The following is a 22657-nucleotide window of genomic DNA, read 5'->3' on the forward strand; positions in this document are numbered from 1 at the left end:
TGTGTGTGTGTGTGTACTTAATGGTTAACTGTTCAGCCCAGAATCTGTATCTAGTTTATTTCTATACAAATACTTTCTACTTGCTTTTATATAGACTTTCTTTTTTATTTATAGAGAGAATAGTATGTTCAGAAACTTTAGGTTATTAAAACATCCCCAACAGAAAGAGAATGGGCCAAACACAACTTTTCCAGTTAATTCTCAATGTACTTGGAAAAGCAGCAGAGTTTTAGGTAAAAGTTTGTGTTTTGTGTGAGAAATGTGTACCGTCTCAACAACTCTTTGAATCCCTTATTTTCCTTTCAGAAGTGGTCCTTCTTTTAGTGATTGAGATTCCCCGGCGCACCCCGCCGCTCTCTGCACCAGGCTGCGCCCCCTTTGAAGAACTCGGGTCTTGTTCAAACTTGAAGATTGAATAACTCCCTCTGTCCTGATGGACTTGTTTTCTGGCCAGGCTTCCTCCTGATACAGCTGACCTGGATTTTCTTCCTTCCATTTGGGCTTTTTTGACCCTAAGAAATACTGAGGATCAGACTGGCGTTACCTGGAGGGGACGCATGCAGGATTTTCTAGCTGTTCAGGATGTTCTGTTTCTCAGGCTGGCTCCCAGGTTTGTTTAGCAGACATGAAAGAAACTCTCAACTCCGGACATGAGAGATCCTTTTCATGGGGTTTCTCTTTTTTTCATGCCTGATTTCCTTCCCATTTCTCTCTACCATTTTGAAGAATGGTATGGAAGGTGGAGAAAAGAACTTCTATGTAAAAGTGTGAGCTATGTGCTTGGTGCAAGAAAGAGGGACATTACTAATTCTAAGAGGCTGATGCCAAATGCAAATTACAGTTTGTGGCTGAGAAAATAAACTCACCTTTTTTTTTTTTTTTTTCCAAAAACCCTGATGTCCAAACTGCAGATTCCTAAAGGGAAGCTAAGTGCCTTTGATCAATCTTCGGAGGAAACATATTCACGCCAACTCCTGTTTTCTGTAGATGTCTTAAGGAAGTGTAATTGGAACCAGAGTTAAATTTCTGTATTCTCTTTCTTTTCCCCCCGATGGATGAAAATTAGAGTTTATTCAATGTCAGTTATCGGGCTTCCCTGGTGGCGCAGTGGTTAAGAATCCGCCTGCCAATGCAGGGGATATGGGTTCGAGCCCTGGTCTGGGAAGATCCTACATGCCACGGAGCAACTAAGTCCGTGTGCCACAACTACTGAGCCTGCGCTCTAGAGCCGGAGCTCCACAAGGGAGGCCACCGCAATGAGAAGCCAGTGCACCGCAGCAAAGAGTAGCCCCCGCTTGCCTCAACTAGAGAAAAGCCCGGGTGCAACAACAGAGACCCAGTGCAGCCAAAAAAAATAAATAAATAAATTAAAAAACAAAACAAACAGACAAAAAAAAAAAAAACCAGAGCCTTTAAAAATATATATATATATCAGTTATCTATGGTGTGTTTTTTTGTTTTTTAATGACAGTTTTTTAAACCAACTGTATATATAAAACATTATCATCTTAACATGTAATAAGTATAAAATTATTAATGAGATAATTTATATTCTTTTTTCATGCAAAATGTTAGAGACCCAGTGTGTGTTTCGCAGTTACAGCACTTCGCAGTTTTGACCATCTGTATTTCATGTACTCAATAGCCACCAGTCATCTGTGACTACCTGTGCAACAGCAGAGCAAGGGTAGGTATAATCTAGGTTAAATATAAGTATAGTTACAGATTAGTTACCTTAAAATGTAAAGAGGGCTTCCCTGGTGGTGCAGTGGTTAAGAACCCGCCTGCCAGTGCAGGGGACACGGGTTTGAGCCCTGGTCTGGGAAGATCCCACGTGCCGTGGAGCAACTAAGCCCGTGCACGACAACTACTGTGCCTGCACTCTAGAGCCCGCGAGCCACAACTACTGAGCCCACTGAGCCCGCACTCCACAACTACTGAAGCCTGCGCGCCTAGAGCCCGTGCTCCACCAGAAGAGAAGCCACCGCAATGAGAAGCCCATGCACGGCAACGAAGAGTAGCCCCCCTCGCTCACTGTAACTAAAGAAAGCCTGCGTACAGCAACAAAGACCCAATGCAGCCAAAAATAAATAAATAAATTAATTAATTTAAAAAAATTATAAAAAAGAATCTGGTCTTAAAAAAAAAAGTAAAGAAAGCAGAGTGATATTCCAACGTCTTCTGAGACAGAAAGATTTCATTGAAGGTAAACTCCAGGAATAATAGTGAACATCCACATTATTGGATATAGTTTTTTTTTTTTTTTTAATTAATTAATTAATTATTTAAAAAATTTTATGGCTGTGTTGGGTCTTCGTTTCTGTGCGAGGGCTTTCTCTAGTTGCGGCGAGCGGGGGCCACTCTTCATCGCGGTGCGCGGGCCTCTCATTATCGCGGCCTCTCTTGTTGCGGAGCACAGGCTCCAGACGCGCAGGCTCGGTAGTTGTGGCTCACGGGCCCAGTTGCTCCGCGGCATGTGGGATCTTCCCAGACCAGGGCTCGAACCCGTGTCCCCTGCATTGGCAGGCAGATTCTCAACCACTGCACCACCAGGGAAGCCCTGGATATAGTTTTCATTCAGTTTGAATTTAGGCTTAAATAACATAAAGTAAAATGAAATTAATTTAAAACGGAAAAATGTAAGTTACAAAATTCAAGTAGAAAGTAACAGTTGGTACATTTCTGTATTCTCTTAAAATCCAAACTTGGCTTCAAATGGAAGAGCGTTGCAAGTTCAATGTCATGCAGTTTATTTCGGAGTGTATGAGGTTGGCTCATCTTGGAGCATCATTTCCTGTCTGAGCCAATATTGAAAGGCCAAGGGCCCGGACTAGAGCACCAGCCTCCTAGCTGGACTTCTCGACGTTAATTCTGCTTCCTCTAGGGCAGCCTTCAAACCACTACCGTGACTATATTTCCAAAAACCGGAGCTGATTGTGTTGTTTCCTCTTAATCTCCTTCAGTGGCTCGATGGCTCCCCAGGGCCTGTCGCATCCTCTCCAGACGCCCTCACGTGCCGTCAGTTTCCAGCTCTCTTCCCCAGCTTCTATTGCTCTGGCTGTGGTGTACCTTTACCACGCCTGCCAAGAGTCCCCTCTCCTGCCTTCCTCTGTCCTTCAGCATTCAGTCCTAGTGGCCTTTCCTCTTGGAAGCCCTCTGCATCTTCCAAACAGGATGTCACTCCTCTGGGCTTCTGCAGCCCCAGGGCTGAACTGCAGCATCACTGCCTTGTGGGAGATTTGAGGGTGAGGATGTGAGTGAGTCAGCCAGCTGAGGGTCTGGCTCAGAGCAGGTGGTGGTCAGTATTTGTGTCGAATCAATAAGGCAATGAATGGAATGGGCTGAGGGAGAATTCATGAATGAAATATGAAAGCATCTCATTAGAATGGGGGGCCCTCAGGTGGGACCGCCGAAACTTTAAGAAGAGTACTTATTCAGGTTGGCTGGTGCCTGACCCTGTGTGTCCCTGGACCAGAGTCCTTTCAAGGAAAATGGGTGACTGTGGGTGGGAGACCCCTCAGTGGGGAGAGTGGGTGGGGAGGGCAGTGGCAGAGTTTGAGGCATTATGAAAAGGGTGTCTGGAGATGTTGGGAGATTTTGGAAAACTGAGGGAATATGTGATGTTTCAAGATGGAGCTGTTTGATTTTTGTGATTTTAAAAATCACACGATTTGCCAGAATTAGAAGAGAGGATTTTCAGAAAGCAAAAGATATCTGAGAGTGATCGGGCTAGAAGACTAGAGTCTGATTTTGGTCCCTTTCTTTTTCAGTTTTCTATTAGATTGTTAGCCAGTTGAAGTCAAGGTCAATGTTCAGATTTTCCAATTATTTTAATTGTAAGAGTGATGCATACTTGTGGTAAAAATAATGCACAGGTATACAGAAAAAAGATGAAAGTCCCCCCTCATAGGACTGCTACTAGCCTAGGTGGTATACTTGTGTGAATTTAGAAAAAGGCATTCCTGGGAATTCCCTGATGGTCCAGTGGTTAGGACAAGTCACTTTCACTGCCGGGGCCCAGGTTCGGTCCCTGGTTGGGAAACTAAGATCCTGCAAGCAGTGCGAAGTGGCAATAAATAAATAAATAAATAAATAAATAAATAAATAAATAAATAAATAAAAGTTAAAGGAGGCAGTAGGGTTGTCTCTCAGGGGGAAAGAAGTACTGTAGATGACAATAAAAGACATTTCTTAAAAAAAAAAAAAAAGAAAAAGAAAGAAAGAAAAAGGCACTCCTGCTGGCTGCCAGAAAATTGTATAACAATAAATATGCAAATCCATGACGTCTGCTGTATGAATGTCCCGTGCTCGGTCCATGCCACCATGTGTGGCCACCTTGTCTCTGCAGGCCTCCTGCAGCCCACTCCCCTCTTCCGAGGTGGCCAGGTCTTTATCTAGCCATGTACTCACATACATGTATGTACACGTGCATATATAAACATATTTATACGTAGACACACAACTCATATATATAGAGAGAGAGACAGGAGAAAGAAGAGGTTTATAGAAACAGGACCATATTCTACATGCTGCTTGGTCACTTGCTTTTTTCCCTTGACAATGTATCCTGAATATAATTTACTATCAATTTATATAAATCTGCCTCTTTCTTTCTAGTGGCTGCATGGTATTCCAGAGCATGGCTGTACTATATTTAGCCATTTCCCCGTAAAAGACACTTGGTTTGCATCCAGTTTTTTTTTTGTTACACACAATGATGTAACGTATGTGAATATCAGAAGTATGCATTTATAAATCCAGGTCTACTGCCATTTCTCCACCTCCCTGCCAACACTTATTATCGATCTTTTATATTTTTACCAGCTTGATGGAGGAAAAATGGCATCTCATTGCAATTTTACTGTTCCTGATTACTAGTGAGGTTGAGCATCTTTTCATGTATTTATCAGCTATTTGTGTTTCTTTTCTGAAATGCATATATTTATCCTTTGTATTATTTATTTATTTTTAAATTAATTAATTAATTAATTTTTGGCTGCGTTGGGTCTTTGTTGCTGCGCGCGGGCTTTCTCTAGTTGCGGCGAGTGGGAGCTACTCTTCGTCGTGGTGTGCAGGCTTCTCATTGCGGTGGCTTCTCTTGTTGCAGAGCATGGGCTCTAGGTGCGCGGGTTCAGTAGTTGTGGCACGTGGGCTCGGTAGTTATGGTGCAAGGGCTTAGTTCCTCCATGGCATGTGGGATCTTCCTGGACCAGGGATCAAACCCGTGTTCCCTGCATTGGCAGGAGGATTCTTAACCACTGCGCCATCAGGGAAGCCCTATCCTTTGTATTTTTCAAATTGACTTGTTTAATCTTTACTATGTATTGCTTTGTAATCATTTATTACATTATTTTGTTTTCAACATACACTCAATTCCTGTTAACTGCCCTGGAAATAAATGATGAAAGGTGAGTGAGAAAGAATGCAGTCAGTTAGAGAGATCACAGCATTTTGGAGCAGAAAGGGGTGGTGGAGATTATGTTGTCCAAATGCCTTATTTTACAGATGAGAAAATTAGTATCTCAAGAGGCAAAAGATGTGTCATAGCTGGATAGTGGCAAGTCTGAAAATTGTTTCTCGTTCAAGTATCTTTTTTTCCTGTTTGTCGTCTCTTCATGAAACAGTGCTTATGAAGACTATCATGGGTTATTCTTTTCTGGGTATCGTGTCTTCTAAGCAAATCTTCGTTAATTTAACAGAAAGCACATGCAAATCTGTCTGTTGGCGGGGAGTGTAAGCTTTATTAGTCACATGGGAATGGCCCGCAAGATCCCTGTTTCCAGGCATAAAGCTAAAGCACAGTTTCTTAGATATTTCAAGTGGATGAAATGAGTAGGTTTTGTGGGGGAAAGGGGCATTGTATGTTGATGATGAAAAGGTATTCTCATTTTTAAAAAGGGGGAGGGGGTGCTAATAGACCCGCTGCCCACATATGAAGTTTCCAGTGGCTGTGCATTTTCGTTTTCCAATCCTTCCAGAATCCACGGTAAAGTGTCAGTAGAAATCATCTAATTCAGAAACCGCCTTCCTACGACATTTAAGAAAATACTGCATGTGATCTAGGGGTGCGCTTTCTGATATGCAGTACATTTGGCTTGTAGTGGAGATGGACGGAGTGTGAATCTTCTTTTAAGGAAAGAAAAAGAGTCAGCCTTCAAGTCAAGTTAGAGGCCAAAGCTGGGACTTCCCAGTTCAGGATGTGAGCAGGATGACGAAGAGTTTCCTCAGAGCTGGGGGAAAAATGCAGGGACTGACGGCAACGTGTCATGCCCTGCACATGGCTGGAATTTGAGGTGGATGAATTTTCTTGGTCCTCATACAGCATTACAAGGAAGAGAGGTGAGATGGGCAAGCAGGAATGTTCCCGGGCCTGTTGGCTGTATTGACCGGGATGGCCTGGGGCCACTCTTCCCTGCTCATATTGGACAGGAATTTGGGAAAGTGAAACACAGTTATTATCTGAATACTTGTCTGCAGCTCTGGGATTGGGGGCCGCCCTGAATTCACAGCAGATTCCAGATGATCATCTCCCTTTCCTAAATCATGTGGCCACTTGAACCATTCCTGAGTAATTCCTTATTATCAGTAAATTTCTACTCAGCGCTTATGTCTTCTCAATTATAAGATAGGGATGCTGCTGCTGCTGATGGTAAGACAGCTTGCTTGATTGAATCGGGATCCAAATCAGGTTTATATTGTGGGGTCTGTTGATATGTTTGTCTTTTTCTTTTTGGCTGCGCTGTGGGGCATGCGGGATCTTAGCTCCCCGACCAGCGATCAAACCTGCACCCACTGCAGTGGAAACGTGTGGTCTTAACCACTGGGCCGCCATAGAAGTCCCGATATGCTTGTCTTTTTTAATCTATAGGTTCCCCTTTACCTTTTTTCCCTTGCCATTTTTCAATTTTTGCTTGTTTGTGAAGAAACCAGGTCATTTTTCCTGTGGAGTTTCCCACAGTCTTCATTTTGCTGACTAACGCAGAGGGTGTTGTTTATCATTTTGCTATGTCACCTACATTTCTGAACCTCCGGTTGGCGGTGAGATCTGACCACATCCGAGCGTGATTTGTTTTGGCACAAAACCCCACCTGGGAAGTGGTCTCGTTCCCTCTCTGACCTCACCTACCGCTCTCCTCTTGCTCATTCTGTTTCTGCCCTCGCCCTTGGCCTCGAACATTCTAGGCGCTCTTCCTCCGCAGGGCTGTTGCATGGCTGCATCACTTGCTTCTCGTCTCCTTTGAGTCTTGGCTCAAATGTTCTCTTCTTGATGAGCACTGCCCTGGCCACCGATGGACCGCTCGTATCCTCAGACCAGCACTTCCGGTCAAAGAACAGTGCCTGACACGTGGTGTGGTCCATACGTATGCACCAGATGAATTAAAGAAAGGGGGCAACTCTTCCTCCAGTCTTACTCTACCCAGGATGCCAATGGCAATCACAGCAAACGTGTACTGAGGGCCCACTCTGTACCAGGTATGCTGTGTACTGAATGCAGAGCTTATTTCAATGTCACAACAACATAAGGTAGGGCCTATCATTATCATCCTCCTTCTACAACCAAGTGCGGTGGGCACGAAGATGTGCTGCCCAGGTCCTCCAAGGAAAGGCTGGTAGCTCCAGCAGTGGGGAATGCAGTCAGCAGAGAGCCTCCAGCCGTCAGCTTCTAGTTCAATGTCATGTGTACCCTGGGCCGTCCACAGTGATAATGGATCCCAGCAGGAGTACAAAAGCCTGGCCACCAAGGGACGGCTCTGATGGACCACATATGCTCCCGATGTCCCCACGGGGCGGGCTGAGGCTTTGCTGAAGTTCAGCATCTCTCTCTGCCCAAACTTGACTGCTCCATTTCCCTCTCTGCAGGTGTCCATTCTTAATAAATACCCTGCAAACCAAACTCCATCTCAGCATCTACATCCTGGAAACCCCAACTTGTGACACCAAGGAAACCAAAGCTCAGAGAGTGAGCTAACCTTCCCAAGGTCACAGAGCAGTGCTGGTAGAGGAGGGATTTTACAGAGCTGTGGTCTCTCTGATGGGATGCGCCATTTCTAGAAGTACCACACACCTCCCAGAGCCCTGAATTCGGGGCAGGACCATCGGCACTGTGGTTCAGCTCTGTTTTGAGTTTCGGCTGTTTCGGTGAGGCAGCCTATCAACGTGTCACGTGTTTCTATAGGAAACTGGATTCTTAGTCACAGATGGTGAACTACATTGCAACTTAGAAAGACAAGTTGTCGATTTCCTGTCCAGCAACCAGGAAAAGGTTCATGGAGGGGTCAGAAGTGTGATGCCTTCGAGAAGCACGGTGTTGGCTGGGGCAGCAGGGGTGGGAAGAGGGCCGGGCTGAGACCAGGGGTGGGTGGACATGAGGAGGGCAGGGAGGGGCCCCATGGAGAGTCTGGAAAGTGAGCAGAGGACTCAAGTGTTGTGCAACTGGGAATCTCTGAGCTTCTTATGGGGGGTGTAATCTGATAAGAGTGATGCTTCAGCAAGATAAACGTGATGCAGGGGGTGGGCTGGAGGAGGGGAAGACTGGGGCCAGGGAGACAAGTGAGGCCAGGGAAATAGGGGAGTGGTGATGTGGGCTTAGGGACATCGGAGATGCAGAGACAGGGACAAAGCAAAGAGACACCATCAAAGGAAAAACAACATGGCTGGGGGAGGGGGTGAAGAAGGAAGAAGCAAGTTAAAGATGGATTCCTGCCATTGAACTTGGAAATGTGTTTAATTATATGAGTAATGGAAGAGATCAACACAGCCAGCAGATCCCGTTTTCACCTATCAGCGTGGCGTTCTCGGTGTCTCCATGAGAGTACCCCGAGGTGTTTTAGGGTTTGTGGAAATAGATGTTCTTACAGTCTCCAGTGGGAACAGTGCAACCATTTCAGAGTTCTGACAAAAAACCTTAAAAACAGTGGTGTTTGATTTCCTCATTTCAGTAAATTAACGTGTGGGGAGTGGAAAAAAAAGATGAAAGGGATCAGCGAGAGTCCCTGTGAGTCCCGGCTTTCGTCCTTGGAGCTCTGGTGGCCTCAGGACCATAAACCTCATCTCATCTCCTGGCCCCCTGGGGTGGGTCTCTACCCTGTGTCCCATAGCACTGGTTACTTACTTTTTTTTTAACCACTGGCGTCACTTTGTGATCTGTTTATGTTTTGTTCTTCCCCTCTAGACTTTGGAGTCCTCGGGTCAGGGGCTGTGTCATGACTTTGTGTGTTTCTCTAATGACCTTGTGTGTCCCTCTCGCCTCGCACGGAGAAGGCATAGATCACGTACTTGGTGAGTGAGTGACTGAAGGTTAAGTCGTGAGCAATGGCTTATCTTCAAGACTGGCTTCCAGAACTCAGCAGCACCTGCAGGCGACAGGTGTGTGTGTGTGAGTGTACAGGGCAGGGAGGCGATTGTCACACAGCTTTACCAGTGTCCTGATGACTCCTAGAACAACAAGTTTCCGGTTCCTTTGTTCAGCTACAGGGTGTAGCCCATAGGACTTTTCTCCGTGTTTCCTTAAGAAGTACAGGCATACTGGGTTTTACCGCGCTTTACAGCTGTTGCGTTTTAAACAAATTGAAGGTTTGTGGCAACCCTGTGTTGTCAGATGTTGCTTAGCTTTTTTTTTTTTTTTAAAGCACAAAAGTATATTAAATTAAGGTATGTACATTGTTTTTCTAGACCTAATGCTATTGGGCACTTAATAGACTACAGTAGAGCATAGACATAACTTACATGCGCTGGGAAACGAAAACACTCGTGTGACTTGCTTTGTTGGGATCCTTGCTTTGTTATGTGGTGTGGAACCCAGCCCCTGGTATCGCCGAGGTCTGCCGGTATGTGTGTTCTTCTGGTCCTGTCTGGCTTCTGCTTTGGGTCCAGGTGGAACTCCCTTCCAGCTCATTTGCCGCAGAAGGAAAAAGAGCCCTTTAGAGCCTCAGTCCAGGGCAGGCGTTTCCCAGGTGGGACCCAACCAAACCTTTCTTCTTTCTTTGGGCTCCTCTTTGATCTATTGTTTCATGGAAACTGGAGGTCCCTTGAAGAATCCTCCCTTGTTTACCCACTAGCAATGAACCCGTAACAACAAACCACATTTTCCAGAGTCCTCCAGCTTGAGCCGAGAGTCTGAAGGCTGTGGTGACGGCCGCAGAGGTGGTGGGAGAGGTTATCTGGCTTAGTGTGGGCAGGTGTCCCCCTGCTGAGGATGCAGAGGCTGGCGGTGGGGACCACTGGTTCGTGATTGGCTCGGGAGGAAAGCAGGGCAGGGTGATGGTTGGAAGGAGGACAAGATCAAGGGGGAGATTTCGCATCCAGAAGACGGCGTTGTGCGTGTGCAAATCTAAAAATCCACGTCCGTGAATATTTACTGGACTCTGGTCAAGGGAGAGCCACAGGGCACAATGATAGGATCCCAAGGGAAAAGCAAGCTAGGGGGTGGGGACGTGAAGGGGGGCTCAGTGGATAAAGTGAGGGCAGGGAGTGAGCAGAGAGGCACGAGGCACAGCTCTGGAGAGAGAGATAAGGCTCATGGTGTGACAGCAAATTTCCCCGTGAGATGATAGAATCCACGTTACGGAGCCTCAGTGTGGTTGGCGGGTAGGGTGTGCCTCCCCTGGGCCCCCATTAGAGTCACCTGGGGAATTTAAAATACACTGATTTGGGCTCTTTTCCAAAAGAGTTTAATGTAATTGGCCTGGGGTTTGGCCCAGATGATTCTAAGGTGCCAGCTGGTTAGGAATGACTGCTTTAGACTTTGGAAAGGGGGTGGTCCTTCTCCTGGAGGCGGGGAGGAGAAGAAAGCTGATGGGGACTTGAGGATAGGAATATGTTTATCATATATTTTCCTAGTTCTTTCAATCACACTTCTCAGTCTCTAAGTACAGACGAATCCCCTGGGGGTCTTGCTGAACTGCAGATTCTGATTCGGTAGGGCTGGGTGGGTCCTGAGACTCTGCATTTCCCACACACTCCCATGGGGTACCACTGCTGCTGGACCCCACTTTGGTTAGCAAGGCTTGAAGTTGACAGAGGGTTTTGCGTTGACCCTCTTGTTTTGCGTATGACTTACGCTATGGCCTATAAGACATAGGTCTTACCATCCTGATTATACAGGTGAGGAAAGGAGATCAGAGAAGGGCAGGAAGAGGAGCGGAGGGTGGCCCCGGGCAGCAATGTCTGGTGAGCAGATGCCTTACATCCGCTGCCCATTTAACCCATCTCCTCAGATCACACACAGGAAGTGGGGAGCTGAGGTCTTCCGACTACAGGTGGGGAGCCCCTTGTTCTGCACCCCAGCAGCCTTCACCAGGACACGAGAGGACATTGTTATTGAAAGGGAGAGTGAGTAGGGATGGGAGCTTAGGGAGAAAGAAGAACCTCTGGAGATGCTGTTGTGGGAATCAAGGGACTTCCCTGGCGGCCCAGTGGTTAGGATTCTGCACTTTCGCTGTCGAGGGCATGGGTTCGATCCCTGGTCAGGGACTAAGATCCCGCAAGCTGCACGGTGCGGCACCCCCCAAAATGGAGCTGCTGTTATGGGAATCGGACAGTGGAGAGAGGCTGAGCAGGGGTCAGAGCAAACTTGTTGGCCTTTATGAGTCAGCAGTGGATCAGAATCTTCCGTTCCATTAAGGGGATGTCTGCATCCGTGCCCTGAATGGAGACCAAGAAAGCACATGGGTGCACTCGTGCACTCGTGGGTGATGAGAAGGCTTATAACCTAGGACAGGTGTCATTAAACTTGAACCTGTATCAGAATCACCTGGAGGGCTTGTTAAACACAGAGCTGGGCCCCAGCCGGGGAGTTTCTGACTCAGGAGGCCTGGGAGGGCCTGAGAATGTGCGTCTGTAACAAGTCCCCAAATGCTGCTGCTGCTGGTCTGGGGACTCCACTCTGAGAACCGCTGGCCACAGATGCCCGAAGGACAATGAGGTCAGTCAGAGCCAGAGTGGGCTGTTGAACCAAGTGCCTTTTAGTGATGAAGTCCAGGCTGGGAAAGTTTAAAAGAGGGCAGAGTTGACGGTTTGCTGGATTTATACCACTCAACGTGGTATACATTGGCCAAGTTTCATGCCACGTCCTCATGCCCTCCTGTGGCATCCATTGGGCGTGGAGGAAACTCCTGGCTCTCCGAGTAATGGTGGTGACCCGGGGGAAATCAGACTTCTCAGAGGAGAGTTCGGCTTCTGCAAAGGTGAAGAAAAGGAGGGAGGCATTGAGAAACAAGGTTTGGGCGTTTGCCCTGATGGAGCAGGAGTTACCGTCAAAGGGAACAGCCGCAGATGGCACGCCTTGTGGGTCTGAGGGGCAGGATGGGAGCCACAGAAGGTGGGGCTGGGGGGCGGACCAGGGGCGCTGACGGCGGGATGGTCATTCATCACCCAGGTGATGCTACCTCCTCTGGCAGGTGTGGCTGGTCTTCCAACCAACATGCCCTCCCATCACCTCACTGGATGCTCCTGGCACCCCTGCCAGTGTGTGGAGCAGGTATGGTCACTCTCAGCTCATGGATGAGGAAATAACCACAGGGAAGTTTCTGTCACTTGCCGGAAGAGGCTAAGACAGCAAGAACTCAGGTCTTCCTGCTCTGGGGCCTGTGGTGGTCCTGGGAGCTGGTGAGGGCCACAGGCTGCTGTATTCTGAGCACAGGCCTGGGCGTGACTCAGTGGACACAGCGGGAAGCGAGGCCCAGTCGTGGCTCAGGGATGGACCCCGGTCCCTGGGAGGGATGCTTGCTGAGTTAGTTTGGTTATTTCAGGTGATGGAGAGTGGAGACTGAGGCCGGTTGCTGCAGGTGATGGGGGTTTGGTGGAGGGACACCCAGAGACGGGGTTTTGGGGGAGGTGGGAGATGCTTCCGTAGGCCTCTTGGGGAACGGGAAGGTTGTTCAAGGTTGAGTGTTACCCTAGCGACCAGCTGTTCTCCGCTCAGAAATGGTGACTTCCCCCCATTGTGGTACTTCCGCTCTCTCCCCGCTGCTCTCCTGCTGCTTCAAACTCTCTTCTCTCTGCTGTCTCGTGACTCCTGCTTTCTGCAGGCTCTCTATTTCCTGTTACCATCTACTCCCTGTTTATCCTCTCGATGTGTGTTATATTCAGAGATCCTAAACAATAAAGACCTAGTTTGGGGATGGGCCTGGGGATGGGGTCACAGTGCCTTCTCAGGCTGGTCTCTAGGTGGCTACTTTGGGGTAAGGCCTGACACCTGGTCCGGTAAGCCGAGGCCAAGGTGGCAGGGCGAGATGACGCAGAGCAGGTGCCGGAGCTGCCCGTGGGGGGGCAGGCCCTCAGAGCAGCACGCCCCATACCTTGCAAAAGCAAAGCAGAGCCTGTTCTAGGGGAATTTGAGAAGAACTGGGACACTAGGCAGATTTCCAGAAATTCCAGGATTTCCAGACAAGGGGAATGAGAGAAGATTTCATTTTCTCGAACTGAAATATTGGGCAGGGGTGTGGTGTCTGGAGAAACCCCCGAGACCACAGGTGGGTGAAATAGTGGACAGAGTTGGATGAGGTCAAGGAAGATGATGATAAGTATCAGAGGGCTGGGTTAACAGTCCATAAACCCCTCCTGCCTGGGGTCGGTCCTGGTTCTGGACACTAAGGCCGGACTGGGCTCACGAGCACAGCAGTGGGAATAGGACGGCTAGGGTCAGTGATGGACTGACCAAGGCCACAGTGGACAAGTGCAGATGGGCCCACATGCAGGAAACCACGAAAACACCATGTCTACGTGGAAAAGGGGAGACTTTACACGTAACACACGCTGTCGGGACCTGTTCTCAAATGAAGAGAATTCTGTTCTCATTTGTAAACTCCTAAGTGCTAGCAAAAGCACCTAATCTGTGAACATTTTTTTCCCTTTTTTTTTGGCCAAACCATGAGGCTTGCAGGATCTTAGCTCCCTGACCAGGGTTCGCACCTGGACCCCCAGCAGTGAAAGCACTGAGTTCTAACCACTGGATCTCCAGGGAATTCCCAACATATTTTTAAAATTTCATTTATTTTTTATTTTTTAAAAATTTTATTGAAGTATAGTTGATTTACAAGGTTGTGTTAATTCTGTACAGCAAAGTGATTCAGTTATACATACATATATATATATATATATATATATATATGCATTCTTTTTCACATTCTTTCCCATTATGGTTTATTACAGGATATTGAATATAGTTCCCCGTGCTACACACTAGGACCTTGTTGTTTATCCATTCTATATATAATAGTTTACACCTGCTAATCCCAAACTCCCACTCCATCCCTCCCCCAACGCCCTCCCCATTGGTAACCACAAGTCTGTTCTCTATGTCTGTGAGTCTCTTTTTGGTTCGTAGATATGTTGATTTGTATCATATTTTAGATTCCACATATAAGTGATATCATATGGTATTTGTCTTCTCTTTTTGACTTAGCTTAGTATGACAATCTCTAGGTCCATCCATGTTGCTGCAAATGGCATTATTTCATTCTTTTGGATGGCTGAGTAATATTGTGAACATATTTCTAAGCAGATTCCTACCCAAGGGGTTAAACTAGGTGTCACGGACAGAGGCACAGGATAGTGGTCTTAGGAGGGGGCGGCAGGCAGTGGGTGGTGAGTCCCCTGAGAACGTTCCACAGGGGCTAAAGGGTCGCTGACCCTCTCCTGCTCAGGGGCTGCAAGCATTGGCTTGGGGTGGAGGTAGGGGTTGGACCCATGGGCTTTGGGGACCCTCCTCACTCTGATGCCATTTGGCTTCGAGGCCCCGGGTTCTGTCTTTGCCAGGTCTGCCGTTCAAAGGGCCGCCCCATCTCCTCCTTCCAGGAGCAGGAGGGGCCTTCAAAGCCAGTCCTGTTGGCTTCCCTGCTGTGCCACAGGTAAATGGCAACTCATTCAGGACGCACAATTGTCTGAATGAAACATAATTTGAAGCAAATACAAAGTGAATAGGGTATATGTGTATGTTAGAGCTATTTCTCATAAAGCTTCTCGAGCCAAAGTGAACTAAAGTCAGAGCAAATGTGGGACTTCCCTAGTGGTCCAGCGGGTAAGACTCCGTGCTCCCAGTGCAGGGGGCCCAGGTTCGATCTCTGGTTGGGGAATTAGATCCCACATGCTGCAACTAAGAGTCTGCATGCTGCAACTAAAGATCCTGCATGCTGCAACGAAGATCCCGTGTGCCGCAACTAAGACTCGGTGCAGCCAAAATAAATATAATCAATAAATAATAAATATATAAATATTTTAAAAAAAGAAACAGTACATTAAAAAAAATAAAGTCAGAGCAAGTGTATTCTTTTAAAGTCCCTTTGAGGGTGATGACCGATGTGGCCCTCTGTCTGGGCTATAAACACCTAATCCACCCCCAGAGAAAAGAAAAGGAAAGGAAAAAGAAAAACAAAGTCCTTTTGTCCTGCATTGGCCCTGCTCTGATTATCCTGCACTGGGTTAGTTCTGTGTGTCCTGCCTGTTTTTCCTGTTAGACTATGGTTCTCTAAGCAGGATCCATGCCTTTTCATAATGGCTTCACTTTGCGTTGTCTATCTCTTCACACAGATTGTGTCTTCCAGATCCGTGGCACCAGTGGACCCTCATACTTTTCGAGGGAGGTGAGTGGGCATTATCATGACACACTCATTTGGTTGGTGAGGGTTAATCACCACACCTCCGGGGAGGTGAGATGCAAGAGAGGTTTTGAGTACTATAGGTGAGCTTTGAATCCTGGCTCTGTGGTCTTACTCAGGGTGTTTTATTTTTCCGAGCCTTGTTTTTTTCATCTATGAAAAGATAATATTTACCTGATAAAATTATGGTGAAACTTGAGATAGTAGTTCTGTATGTAAGACTTTTAGTACAGTACCTATCACATAGCAAAAGCTAATGAATGTTGGGTCTTGGGTCTTGCTCCTGTGTGATCTAATTCATGATTATTTATTGAGCAGTTACTATGTGCTAAGCCTTGTGTTACGTGCTCTGACCTAGTTAATCTTCACGAACTGTAAATATTTTTTTCCTTTCTATTTTATAGATGAGGAAATGGAGCCCCAGAGAGGTTAAGCTCTTAACTGAGGTCACCCCAGTGTCAAGTGACACAGCCAATATTTAAATCCACGTCTTGCTAACGTTTATGATTGTGCTTGTTGCCATTATGCTAAGTTGCCTCTCCTTAGGGCCTGAGCTGAGTTCTGGATTTAAAAGGAGGCAAGAACGATGTTTAGGGTCTGCCCTAGTGACCTGGGCTAACTTTGCCACTCTGGTTTGCTTGTGAGCCACGCAAGACTGCAAAGGAAATATGAGTTATGGCTACAAGAGAGTCAGTGAACAAGCTCCCAAGGCCTTCCTGCCCCGATATCTGTGGTCATTTCTGCCCTTAGCGAGTAAGCAGACTTCCACGGCCTGGGCTGCATCTGCACGCCTGGGGCCACCCACCTCCTGTGAAGCAAGTCGTCTGTTCCTGGTGTGGTTTCCGCCGCCTCAGCCAGACCCAGGTCCCCTGCACACAGAAGATGCTCAAGAAATACCACCTACGAGTGAAAACCTGCGTGATGAAGGCTAAGCCCCATATTTTATGTACATTGTATGTTGTTTTGAAGGGAAGATTTGAAGGGATGCAGAAAAGAATTGTAGACCCTGACCAGAAGGGACTTTTGCAAAAGCATTTTGTTTAGAGGCCTGAAGGGAGCTGATATTAATAATATTGGCTACTTATTAGGTATTCTTCCAGATGCCTTCAGCATCTGTCCTTATTAAATCCTCCCAAAGCTGTGATTATAATGACCCTCTTTGAATATAGAGTGTGTTTTAATTACTGGTCACGGTATCAACTGTGATCTGTCCTTCCACCCGCAGCAGGACTCTCTCTCCTCTCCAGGCCCCTCCTGTTGAGAACTCTGCCCTCTGAAATTACAATTACTTCCCCCACTGGCAGTCTGAGAGTACAAGGTTCAGAAACTTGCTGTTGCCCAAGATCACATAATGAATTTCACGGCAGAGTCAGGATTGAAATGCACGCCTGTCTAGATTTCCCCACCAGCACCCACTGCCATATACTGTTTAATGAACTGAAACTTAAAGAGAACTGGATTTATTTTTAACTTACTGTTGCCTAGTGCGTCACCCTCGAGGAGTCTTTACGTTCCCTGTCTCCCACCCAAAGGAAGGCTGTCTTCACCAGGCCAGTCCCTCAGACTGAAGTGGGAGCTTCAAAGGAGCCATAGTTCGGGGTCTTTGGAAGGAGCTTGGGGTCAAGGTTATATCTGATACAGAGTGAGCTCGCTACCCTGAAAACATTTGAATCGATAGTTTGCAAACATATTTCTGGCCACAAGCAAACAGGAGGAGTGTTGGGAAATTAAACTGGCACAGAAGCAAGTCAGATTTTGGGAACATGTAATTTTTAGGAGTCTGAACTTTGGGGTGGAAATATTTAAAGAATTGAGTGGACTTACTTTCAATTTCAGTGAGATGTTTGGCAGTACGTGAGCCAAACCTGAATTGGATTATTAATCCTGTATTCTCAATGTGTGGCTTTGTTTGCACACGTCCTTAGCGTGGAATAGATGTACAAAGAGTGCTTGTTGAATTGATGAAAAACGTAGCCTTGCTTGCTTAATTTTCTATTCTGTTAAAATATATATAACATAAAATTTACCATTTTAACCTTTTTTAAGTATACAGTTCAGTGGTACTAAGTACATTCACTTTGTTGTGCAATCATCACTACCATCCATCTCCAAAACTTTTTCATCTTCCCAAACTGAACCTCTGTCCCCATTAAACACTAACTCCCCATTCCTCTATCCTCCCAGCCCCTGGCAACCACCCTTCTCCTTTCTGTCTCTATGGATTTGATTACCTCTAGGGACCTCATATCGGTGGAATAAGGTAGTGTTTGTCCTTTTGTGATGGCTTATTTCACTGAGCATAATGTCCTTAAGGTTTATCCATGGTGTAGTGTGTGTCAGAAGTTCCTTCCTTTTTTCAGGCTGAATCATATTCCACTGTATGAATACATCCCATTCGGTCTATTGATTCATCAATGGATGGACACTCAGGTTGTTTCTGCTTTCTGGCTACTGTGAATAATTCGGCTATCATCACTTCCAGCTTATGGATCAGGCTCCTGTCATTTCTTTTTCTTTTTTTGTTTGTTTGTTTTGTTTTTTGGATGCACCATGCGGCCTCTGGGATTCTAGTTCCCCAACCAGGGATTGAACCCAGGCCCTCGGCAGTGAGAACGAGGAGTCCTAACCACTGGACCACCAGGGAATTCCTAGGCTCCTGTTGTTTCTGTTCGAGCCCCTGCCTTCAGTTTTGTCTGCTTGTTTTCCTGTGCTGTGTCATCTTTAGCACTGAGGGTTCGTATGCTTTCTAGTCTCCCAGCAGAGCACTTTGGGGTCCCCTTTTCAATATTACATTGTGAAGCCAAACAAAAAAATGACTGGAAAGATGTCTCTGACAATAAACTTGTGGCAAAGCTACTTTGCTTCCTACTTTGCTTGTGGCAAAGCTACTTTGCTTCCTACTTTGCTTCCATTTGCTATGAAATCGCCCACTTTTAATTCCATTTCAGCTCACGTCAAGCGGTTGAGTTTCTGTTTACTCGCCAACGTGTGATTTGCAGGGGAATGACCCACTCGGGCACGATGCTGGGCTCCTGGCGCTCCCGTGCCTTTGTGACATCCTGCACATGTTCGCTTGAGACTGGCAGCTGCCCTGCCACATCGCTCTGTCACTTCCTTCCCTGGATTTCAAATTGAGCTTCTAAAGCCCAGAGCAGCCGCATGGTTGAGGTCATTAAAAAAAAAAAAAAGAAAAAGAAAAAGATCAGCGCTTAAAGAATAGCTCAGTTCTATTTAACTCTCTCTAAAAAGGTTGGCTTTATTCAGGTCTCAACCTTAATGCCCCCTGAACCCTTCCATCCTGGTATCTTTCTGCGTTTGGTTTTCCGAGCCCCACGCGCTCAGTTTGGGGGGCGGGGCGGGGCGGGGCGGGGCGGGGCGGGGCGGGGGGAGGGGTGGCCCTGCCTTGTGCTTCATCACAGTAAAGTTATTCTGGGTCCCAAAAAGCCTCATAAATCTGTTCCCCAGATGGAAGTCTCCATAAAAGGTTCCTCTCTTTGCGTGAGTCTCAAATTTCCCTTTAACAAATGAATAATCACATGGATGAGGTAAATTGCAACACCCCCCCAAAAGAAGTTTTTAAAAAAGCCAGCGCAGTTGTGAGTTCTGACCTCCTTTCTTAGTTTACGAGGAGCCACGTTTGTAGCAGGTTAACCTGCGATTCCTCAGAAACGGAAGTCAAGGCCATTCACCAACACGCAGATTTGAGTAAGCAAATGTCACCAAGTGTCAACATTTCAATTATTTATTTCTTAAAAGGAATTTCATAACACGAGTTTGAGTTTATTGGAGTCGTTTATAAGAGCTGAAGATTTAATTTTTCTTTTCTCCCGGTGAAGGTAGACCTGGAGGCCAAAGGCATGGGGACCACAGTGTGACCTTGTGAGTGAAGACAGTGACCCTGGATGAAGAACAGGATCTCGGGTGCTGGTCACAGGTCTCTGCCTTGGTGTATTAGGACTGGTGGCCTGGCTATGGGACGCCACAGGACACTGCCTGTGATACTTTGCAGGATGGCAAGCTTGGACGGCCTCTAAATCGGAAGCTTGGAAGCAGCCCATAGGCCTTCATTTCCCCTCCCCACCCGGGCAGCTGGGCCTGGATCTTTCCTCTGCCTGGCGCTGCTTCTTTCATCGTGGATATAAAAAAACAGGCAGACCTTTTTCTACCTGGTACACAAGTCTCTTGGCCTTTTATGTTTTTTTTTTTTATTATAAAAGTACCACATGTTGATTGAAACAATTTTAAACAATAAAGAACGGCATAAAAAAACCCATTTAATCCTCTCCCCTCCTTTCTTCCAGTTTCTCCTCCATCTTCGCAGAATTGGATGTGATTTTTTTGGTTTCCTATTGTACAGAAATGCAAATCATATGTCATATTGTTTTATATTAAAGAAGTGGAGTCATACTATACCCATTATTCTGCAATCTGTTTTTCACTTAACAATGTAGCATGGCTATCTTCCCAGATCAATATATCGAGGCCTAAATCATTTGAGTTGCATAATATTATACACAAAACTTTGCTATAATTTATTCAGTCCTATGGATAGACTTTCCAATTGTGTCTAGTTTTTTACTATTATAAATAATACTGCAACTGAAATCCCATGTAAATGAGTACTAAAGCTTTTACTTCTATAGAAAAGATGAAGTGGGATTGCTAATTTGTACCGAAACGGTTTAATTTGCAAAATATAGAGCAAATCACACCGTCACCAGCAATGTCTGAGAGCGACCATTTCTCCACCTTCTCACAAAGACTGGATGCTGTCAACTTTTTGTCCAATCATATCTCGTTGTTTTAATTTCTGACCCTCTAATCACTAGCGAGTTTGAGCATTTTTCCCATAAACTTATTGGTCATTTGCATTTCCTCTTGTGTGAATTGCCTGTCTATATATTATTTTTTGTATATTTTTTGGGTTGTTTCTCCTTTATTAATTTATAAGATTAAAAAAGTATTAGGGATATTAACCCTAAGGCTGTCATAATGATACAAGTATTTTCTTCCATTCTGTTGTTTACCTTTTGACTTGGTGGTGTATTTTGTCATGCCAATACCCTGACACCATAGCGAAGTTTTCATGTAGTTAAATCTCTCAATCTTTCTTTTTTGGCTTCTGAGATTTTTGTTTAGCTTAAGACCTTCTCTATTTCAAGCAAATATTTTTTCCCCAATATTTTCTTCTAGAATTTTGTTGCTTATTTTTGACAGTAAAACTCAATCTTTCCTGGAATTTATTTTTTAATATGGTATGGGGAACAGGGCATTTAATTAAATTTTTTTCCAGATGCTTTCCAGTTATGCCAACATTATTTATGAAATAATTCATCCTCCCCCCCTTTGAATTGATGTGCTTTCTTTATCACATTGTGGATTCTTGTATACCCTTGGATCTACTTCCAGGCTCTCTATTCTCTGTCACTCACCCATTTGTCTGTTCCTGTGCCCAATCTATAGAGTTTATAATGGTTAAAATATTAGTTTTAATATATGGAAGGGCAAGCTCTCTCACCATTTTTGTTTTTAAAACGTTTTTGGCAATTTTCATACATTTATTCTTCCATAGAAATATTAAGATTATTTATCCAGCATGTAAACATTTTCTTGGTGTTCTGATTGGAACTCTTAAAAAACCATTATATTATCTTTGGAGGATACATAGTATTTCATTGTTTTCCCATCCAGGATCATTTTGCGTTATGTCATTTAATAAAATTCTATAGCTTACTTAAAGTTTTATGTTTCTTGTATCTATTTATTCAAAGATATTTTGTTTTCTCCTCCGTTATGAATAAGACTATTTTTCCTTTTTTTGTTAAGACAATATTTTTAGGGCAGTTCTAGTTTCACAGAAACGTTCAGTGGAAGGTACAGACATTTACCGGATGTTCCCTGCCCCACACACGCATGACGTCCTCCATTGTCAACACCCCCCAACCGAGTGGTACATTTGTTAACAATGAATAAACACTGACACATCACACTCACCCAAAGCCCATTCTTTACGTTACGGTGCACTGTGCCTGGTGTTGTACGTTCTATGGGTTTAGACAAATTTACAACTGTTACCCTTTCCAATTGGGCCCCAACAAGGGGCCTCCTGCCTGGTACCGCGCTCCCGCCAACAGGACAAGAGCGAGTTTGGTTCAGAGCAAAGGAGAGCGTTACTCTCTGATCAGAGGACGCGGAAGCGTGAGCTCCGGCTCTAGAGCACACGCGGTCCCGCCAGGCCGTGGGCGGGGCTACTTTACGTGGAGCCGTCAGGGGGCGGGGCCGGGGTTTTGCCGGTAGGCGCAGGCGCAGGCGCAGGCGCAGGCGCAACCGCTGCTCAGGCTCCGGATCGCAGTGCGGCCGGCATCTTGGATTGCGTGTTGTGTGCAGCGTCTGTGCACACAGCCCACGGCTGCCGTCTTGAATCGCGGTGTCCTCTGCAGCCTGAGCTGAGGTGCTGGTGCCGCCATTGTGCGTCGGGAACTCTGGTCTGAAGGGTGTGAGACTTCTGCACACGGCCCCCTGTGAGCAAGTGAAGCTACACTAAGCACAAAGGAAAAGAAAAGGTTAGACTTTATTTTATTACCTAGAGTCTATTTTTATTTCTTGGGAATTGTTAGTGGGGGCTTTGCTGGTGACATAATGACAAGTGTCAGTCATTACGGTATCATAGGGAGTATTTTCACTGCCCTAAAAATCTGTGCTCCACTTATTCGGCGACTACTAATCTTTTTATTGTCTCCGTAGTTCTGCCTTTTCCAGAATGTCGTATAGTTAGAAGCATGCAGTATGTAGCCTTTTCAGATTTTCTTTCACTTAGCAATATGCATTTAAGTTGCCTCAATATCTTTTCATGGCTTGATAGCTCATTTCTTTTTAGTGCTGAATAATATTCCATTGTCTGAATGTATCACAGTTTATCCATTCACACACCAAAGGACGTCTTGGTTGCTTCCAAGTTTTGGCAGTTATGAATAAAGGTGATAGAAACATCCTTGTATAGCCTTTTGTGTGCACATAAGTTTTCATCTCCTTTGGGTAACACCAAGGAGTGTGATTGCTGG

General features: G+C 45.8%; 1 protein-coding gene across 9 annotated transcripts in view; it reads left to right on the forward strand.

Annotated features, from left to right (window-relative positions):
- The window catches only part of LOC309608221 (uncharacterized protein), a 29266-nt gene extending 9397 nt beyond the window's left edge, over positions 1-19869 (forward strand). For 3 of the 9 annotated variants that reach the window (XR_014232728.1, XR_014232729.1, XR_014232730.1), the window contains exons 2-3: positions 15529-15581; positions 19433-19869. Coding sequence is in view for 2 of the 9 variants with exons in the window: in XM_082347790.1 (XP_082203916.1) it covers positions 15529-15581; positions 16347-16528 (235 nt within the window). In the remaining 7 variants the exon portion in view is untranslated. Of the gene's footprint in view, positions 1-15; positions 1688-2300; positions 9280-15528; positions 15582-16000; positions 18449-19432 lie in introns of those variants that run through there. The other 6 variants (XM_082347790.1, XR_014232733.1, XR_014232734.1 and 3 more) reach the window with 6 other exon arrangements.
- Positions 19870-22657: the final 2788 nt, after the last annotated feature.

This window comes from Balaenoptera borealis (genome assembly GCF_965194805.1).
Source record: "Balaenoptera borealis genome assembly, chromosome: 12".
NCBI lineage: Eukaryota > Metazoa > Chordata > Mammalia > Artiodactyla > Balaenopteridae > Balaenoptera > Balaenoptera borealis.